The following is a 7,720-nucleotide window of genomic DNA, read 5'->3' as shown; positions in this document are numbered from 1 at the left end:
CTCATTTTCCTAAATACAAAGCTTTCTTACAAAATACTTTCATATGTTTTTTTAAATAACAATGCTTTCTGAACATCTCAGAGTAGTATTTATAATATGAGTCTTTTAACATTGAATATTCTCTTTCTAAACAAACTAAATTGTGGACAAAACGCATTTTGAAAGTTTGCTCCTCATATGTAAACATACATAGATAATATAAACATATATAAATATTCATACATCCTTCTTTTTTTCGTAAAATTACTTTTTAGTAATAGAAAACTTAATTGGTTTAGCTGTTATTAAGTTCTAATAATCTCCTCCGCAACTCGTTGTCTCGCACAAAGGAACATGATATTGTCGCTTGGCTTAGCATCCAGACATTACCGTGTCTCCTGATAATAATAGTAATGTGAAAACATTAAAAATAATTAAAAGGGTAATTTTCGCACTATTCGTTTTAGAAAAAAATCAAGTGTGAAGAAAAATAAAAAATTACTTATGTATAATTATATGTATATAAAATTATGCATAATTGTGTATGAGCAATTTTTTTTACATTTTTTTAAAATTTGTTTTTTTCTAAAACAAACAATTAAATTAAAATTATCTCTTTAATTAATTATTTTTTATGTTTTTACATTATTATTATTATTATTATTATTATTTCTATTATACTAAAAAATAATTTTACAAAAGAAAGAGGAATGTATGATTATATATGGACTATTTCATATAATTATACATACATATTTATAAATATTTATGTGTTTATGTATACACATCTAAACATATTTATACATGACAAATTTTTTACCGGATATTGAAAAACAAATCGGTTTTTCTCTACAGTTGTTACTTGAAAACTATACACACGAAAAGATTATAGAGATATAAGAAAATATATTTGACTTAATATAAGTTTATTACTAACTTGATTACTTATTTCTTTCAGAAAAAAATACTATGAAAAAAAAAATTTGATATTTCCAGCTTTCTGATTTCATACCTTACGTGCTCGACCACGCTTATTTTTTCCAAGTCAAGGTTATAAATACGGTATAACACACATAGAAAATCATAAATAATTAATATCTCGTAAACTCTCGCGTTTTAATTTCTATTATTCTGGATTAATAGGAGAAATATATAATTGCTACAGTTTATTAAAAGTTATGTGTTATTTAGAATGTCCCCATGCTTCTTGCAGACAGGAAGCGCCAACTTTATCGATTTATCATGCGTGAATGTGGGTCAACGCAGGTTCAACGTGATGGGAATGAGGCACAAAATTTTCACTGTCGCCTTATATAATAAATATCATATCAATAAATCTCTTTATACATTTTTATATCAAGATCATAACAGAATAATATGAAATTTTTTTAATAATAAATTTTTATTAATATTTTTATTTAAACAACCTGTTGAAACACTTAGGTATTTATAGTTATGTAGATCCACGGAACATAAGCAAATAAAAATTATTTAAAAATTGCACAATATATAAAGCCTTTTATTTATATATTATAAAATTATATTGGCATCATCTTTATTGTCTCTATTAATAATCTCGCTTTCGACATTTTGTTTATTTTAAATGCAGATAATAAAAAAAACATTTTAAACAAAATATTGATCAACACTAAGGGTATTTGACAAATACAACATTATTACAAAAATATGTTTTATTCGGATTTTTTTAAAGGAAAACTTTCATTTACATTTAACGATAGTAATTTCATCGATTAAGACAAGTCGAACGCATACTATACATGTCAAATCATTATTTCTCTTACAGTTATTAGTTTTAAAGTATATACGAATAATTGTAATAATTATGTGAGGATGTATCTCGTCGGTGCCTTATACTGATAATTAATTAACTATTTACGTAAGAAAAATATATTAAGAAAAAAAAGAGAAAAACATCAGAATTCGCGCATGATATGTCCATCAGCTCCACTTTATCAGATCCGCTTTATTTACTTTTAGCATATCGATTAACTGACAATTACAAATGCATTACATAACCCATGGTGAATGCTTTTGCGTTTTCGCATATTCTTAACAATCTCGACTTGTCAAGATGTTATTATCAAAATCTCTTTCTCTCTCTTTCTCTCTCTTTCTCTCTCTCTCTCTCTCTCTCTCTTTCTCTATACACTTCCCTATATTTTTAAATATTAATATTAAATAGTAAAATGAATTAATATTATGATACACTTTTACGAAAGAGTATGTAAATATATAAAATTAAAATTCATAAATATGAAATCCGAGAAATACAAGATCCGCTTTTGGCCAATATGTACATTTTTAATTTAAAAAATATATTAATTAAAAATACTTTTATTTTAGTCATATTTATTTAAATAATACACATTGTTGTTCATTGAAAACCGTGAGAAGATGTGATCTCTTCCGTCTGGAAGGAAATGTAAAAAATTCTTATTAATATATTAAAAATAAATAATAATTTTAAAATGTAAATAAATATATAATAATAATTACTTAAAAGTAAATAATACTTAAATGTAAATAAATCTATAATAATATTTACTTAAAAATAAATGATAATTTAAAAATGTAAATAAATATATAATAATAATAATTAAATAAATATATAGGTAATATAAATAATTACAATCAAATATAGAAACTAATTAAAACGAGCTATATTCAGATGTACAATGTGCTAAAATTTATTATATTCAATCATATAAATTTCACGGAACGTTTTCGACTTGACTTATAATTAGTCCTCCTCAATCATGAATATAAATTATAATCCCGTATAATGAAATTATACTAATTACATATTAATTACATAAAACATAAATTATACTAATACATAATAAAAATTAACGATCAAATATTCAATATATCATATCATGAGGATCATCTTATTTTTACTTATAAATAAATGCATCAAGAACAACTATATTATATTAAATCAAATTGTAAAATAATTGTATAATAATGTCATAAATCCTATCAATTCTTCGATTAATGATGAGAAAGGGCAATCAAAGCATTTAAAAATAAAGAAAAAATCCCAGTCGAAAGTATTGTTAAAGCGTAATTTCAAAGTTATATAAAATAGTTGTAAATGCAGAGTCCACAAATATTAATAGATTGAACGGAATAATTATGAAGGTGAAATGTATAAAACATATGCATGTACATTTTCCGTGAAATTTATATATATATAAATGAATAAAATAAATATTACCACATTATGTACATCTGAATATAATTCGTTTTTATTTGTTTCTATATTTAATTATTTGTAAATTACACGAGCGAAAAAGAAATTAATTATTAATTTTCAATTTGTGATATCTTTAAAATGATTACCTTCTCAATTATTGTAATATAAAAAATTGATTTTTTACATTTCCCTGTGTGCGCGCATGTGTGTGAGTGTGTGAGTGAGTGAGTGAGTGAGTGTGTGTGTGCGCGCATGTGTGTGAGTGTGTGAGTGAGTGAGTGAGTGAGTGAGTGTGTGTGTGTGTGTGTGTGTGTGTGTGTGTGTGTGTGTGTGTGTGTGTGTGTGTGTGTGTGTGTGTGTGGAAAATGTAATCGGAATGTCGGAAATAATTAAACAATTATCAAAAAAATTAGGCCACTTTATTTTATTCACGTTATTAATCATATCGAAATACCTCTTCTGAAATCGTCAGACTATTTATAATTATTATATATATTTATTCTTCGTTGCGTTCGATAACAAAATATTATGGGAATTAAAAATTTATGTTCGATCGTTTTACGATCGATTTACTCTACACATCGTAATACATTTCGTTTTTTTATGTGTTTCTAAAAATTTCTATCTTCCTTTTTCAAATATATGCTGCAGTCATTATAAATTTATCATAAGATAAATATCTCAATAATTGAATTAATTAGAAAGTGTGAACAATTCTATATTGTTATTATGATATGTGTTTTACAAAGTCATTTCTTTCTCTTCGAAGTGTCACAGTATATTCTTTGAAATTTTTTCCATTGAATACGAGGCCGTTGAGACAAAGTCTCGTATATTGGAATGTAACAAGATTTTTATTGAAATGTAACATACAGTAGACCTATTTTACTTTTATGTAATAAAAATTCCGATGTGTTATGCAATCAAATAACCGATCATGTTTCAGCGCGAAAACAATTTCAGAATATATAATGATTAGAGTCCGGATCGCGGTGCTGTTTATTCCCAATCTAAGCGCCGCAAGAAGCAATGCTAGCGCTTGAAGTGAGAATAAACAACATCGCGATCCGGATCTAATGACAACAAATAGAGAAAAAACAATTTTTGTTCCTTTTTTTTGTTGGTCATCTGGTTGGAAAAATACTACATACATATAATTTTAAAAGATATTTAAGTTAAGTTTTGTTAATATGTATATATTATTGCACTATACCAATTGTAACATTAACTGAACTAGAAAATTTTAAATATTATGTTAAATATTATATCTTCAAGATGATAAGAAAATGAGTGAAAATATATAATTGTTCTTGTGAAACTTTCTCGTACCGGAATTTGCAAGGATAAATATTGAGATGGAAGATAGAACAAAAATTTTCTGCTTTAAAATAAATTTCCTGTTTTAAAAACAAAAATTTTTTTTGAAAATGTTATTTTCTTATATAATTTTTATTTTTATACAGTAGTGCACGGAGAACTGCGCAGCGATAATTACTATGCCGAGAAAAAATTTTCACTTCACAGTAACAGTTATTACGCACGCGTTAGTCATCGCTGTCCGAATAGCAATCATCGTTGCGCAATTTTCTCCGTATAGAGGCGCATGACTTTCCGTGCGAAGCAACCTCAATCCTATCTCTCAGGTTTTAGCCATCGCTCGTTATTTGTTAAAAAATTATTAACAATTAAAGCTAATAATTATTTTCCTGCTTTACATGAAGAATTAAATAACTTTAAACAAGCAGAAAGGTATGAGGAGGACGAATTCAAGGAATATAACTTTCCACGCGAGCGACTTTCACCTTATCTTCTCTTCTGACAAGGTATGTGCGACTTTTCATGAAAAGCACGCATGGTCATACGCATCTTGTCATAGAGGGAGATGGAGTGAAAGTCGTTCGCGTGGAAAATTGCTTTGTATGGACGGTGCTTTGTATGGACGGTGCTTTGTATGGAAAGTCGTATGCCCCGAAGCAACAGCGATGTTCCCTTCCCTTCATTTCAATATTTACCCTTGCAATCATTTCAGTAACTCCCATGTGTTTCGTGAAAATCGTTCACTTCCACTCGCGCTGCCATAAAAAAATACTGTTCCTATAGGAAAGACATAACGGTAAAAATAGAATCACACACTGAAAAAAAAGATTGACTGCTGCAATAATTAAATTAGATGGTAAAATATGGTTTAGCTTTTTTAATTGTCTGCAACAGTCAATTTTTTGTTGTAACAGCCAATTTTTGATTTAGCCTATCTGCAATGTTAGGATTTCGATAAGCTAATGCAACTCAAACTTGGCTGCGTAACGCAACCAAAATTTGGCTGTTGCAACCAATTAAAAATGCTATATTTAGCCAATCTTTTCTTTCAGTGCACGGTGCTCAATTTCTTGAATAATAAGTATATATACATGCTTATCATTCAAGAAATTGAGCATCGTGTGATTTCATCATAACTCTATTGTGCAGGAAAATACAGAGCCTCAGCGGAAACGTAATACTAGCTCGAGCGAAACTCAGTCTATCAACCCGTATTGATTTTCCTTAGGTCAACTGTACTCATACTGAGAGGACCAAAAGTAGTAGAGCTCTAGAGACATGACAATATTGTTGATTTTTCAATCATTTTGTTGCTGCCTATTACGCATTATTATGTTATCCTTAATGATATCGTTACAACAGAAATGACCAAATGCACAATCCGATCATCACAATACTTGACATATACGCTAATGAGTTAGGAAGATGGATATTATAAATACTTTCCCGTTTAATCAGCCATAATGGAATGATGACTTGGAGAATATCCGGTATCATGAAACCCAAATCGCGTATGACCTGTAATAAATATTTTAAACTATTAACAATATGTCTAAGTTCAATGATATAATATCTACTGATATGTAAATTTTATGTAAGAAAATAAACTCTTAATTAATGTATATAAGTAATAGAAATTTTTAATAATCTGTCCTTGCTTTTAATGTAACAGATTCAAGTTGTAATTATTGAAAGAATACAGCTTAATGCTCAATAAGTAAAATTTATGCATCAATATAATGCTAGAGTTACAACATAATTCTAGAGTAATAGAGTATATATATATATATATATATTATTTCATTATAAAAGTTATGTATATTATATCACTGTTTTTAGAAACTTTATATAAAGTAATTTTAATCCAATGTAGTGTGAGCAACTAATTTATTTCATTATTATTTGTGAATTCTTACCTGGTGTGCGTGACCCTCTCCTCTAACGACATTTTCAAAGAACTGATCCCACCCACCAGCCACAATATGTAAAAAGGCTATCGCAGCAATGCCGAAAGCCTTTCTGTGTGTGATTGGATTTTTCTTATCCGCAAGGGAGACAACCCAAGCCGTAGATATTAATTCAGTAATTGTAAAAAACAACTGGTGATACCACTGAGAGTAGAAGTCGTCGTTCCAATAATTAATATAGACCCACCATGAGTAATAATTGGAGAACAGAGAAGTTGAAAAGAGGAGCATCATAGATTGTCTTAGTCTCTGTTTGATAGCCAGTTTCGCCAAATGTTTCATTGTTTCGTAAAACACAATTACTCCAATGACAATGAGTATCCATATTTTCAACATATTTGAAGTAGCATTAAAGTACATGTGTTTGTAAGGAGCGATGCCGGATTCGTATGAACCTGTAAAAAAATTTTGATTTCTATAGTTGGATCTGCGATTTGCTATTTAGTAGTTTCATGCCCGTTTCGACTAATATAAATTAATTTTAATTATTTTAATTTTAATCTTGATTCAATTTATTCTTTATTTTTTTTTAGTTCTAAGAATTAGAATTAGCCCATAGATCTTCAAAGAACATCCAAAAAGATATTCTTATATTCTCTGAACATCCTAAGGATGTATCTTGGATAAAATATGTTATGTAGGAGAAAATCTCTTGATTTAATTTACTTTTCTTTTTTTAAGAATTAAAAAAATTATAAAAAGTTCTAATTAGTTTTAATTAGTTCTGAAAATTAAAAAAGAGATTAAAATAGAGAGTAAATTGAATTGAGATTAAAATTAATCTACTTTGGTGGAAACAGGCATAAAAATATATTTCTAGAATATTTTAGTGTTACCTTTAAAGACAGTGTCCCAACACGAGCAGGAACAGTACCGCTTGTCCACAACCCTCGAATAATCCTGCCAGAAATAATATAAAATTGCAATCTGTAGTGGTGGAATTGTTAAGGGTCCTATGATGCCCACGAATCTCGATCCGCTTGTTGCAATGTTTCTACACAGGGTACGCTTCAGCATTTTTAATATAGCCATTTTGATTTAATAAACAGATGTATAATATATGTATGTATATACATATATACATATGTGTTTATGTATTACGAATAAACACTTGTAAAATTAAGCAGAGCTGAGAACATTACCTGAAAAAAATAACGCCTTACCGTTACAGCTGCTTTTTGTTAAAATAACTCGTTATCATTACTAGTTATTTATTTTAAAAATTATTTTAAAAAGTAAC

The 7,720-nt window shown here is 27.9% G+C and overlaps 1 protein-coding gene across 1 annotated transcript; it reads right to left on the bottom strand.

Annotated features, from left to right (window-relative positions):
- Positions 1-5,789: 5,789 nt before the first annotated feature.
- On the bottom strand, positions 5,790-7,512 carry LOC108687159. The gene is made up of 3 exons (XM_018192782.1): positions 7,317-7,512; positions 6,430-6,875; positions 5,790-6,031 (listed from the first exon to the last, which is right to left on the bottom strand). Exons 1-3 carry the CDS (start codon positions 7,510-7,512, stop codon positions 5,867-5,869), a joined length of 807 nt encoding a protein of 268 aa, XP_018048271.1. The 3' UTR covers positions 5,790-5,866.
- Positions 7,513-7,720: the final 208 nt, after the last annotated feature.

Source organism: Atta colombica, unplaced genomic scaffold (assembly GCF_001594045.1).
Source record: "Atta colombica isolate Treedump-2 unplaced genomic scaffold, Acol1.0 scaffold200, whole genome shotgun sequence".
NCBI lineage: Eukaryota > Metazoa > Arthropoda > Insecta > Hymenoptera > Formicidae > Atta > Atta colombica.
This window is presented reverse-complemented; position numbering and strand designations above follow the sequence as displayed.

Coding starts and splice junctions, on each gene's coding strand:
- LOC108687159 (XM_018192782.1), bottom strand. CDS start 7,512: ATGGCTATATTAAAAATGCTGAAGCGTACCCTGTGTAGAAACATTGCA. Junction 6,876..7,316: donor TTGGGACACTGTCTTTAAAG/GTAACACTAAAA, acceptor ATTTTTTTACAG/GTTCATACGAATCCGGCATC. Junction 6,032..6,429: donor GAGAGGGTCACGCACACCAG/GTAAGAATTCAC, acceptor TATTTATTACAG/GTCATACGCGATTTGGGTTT.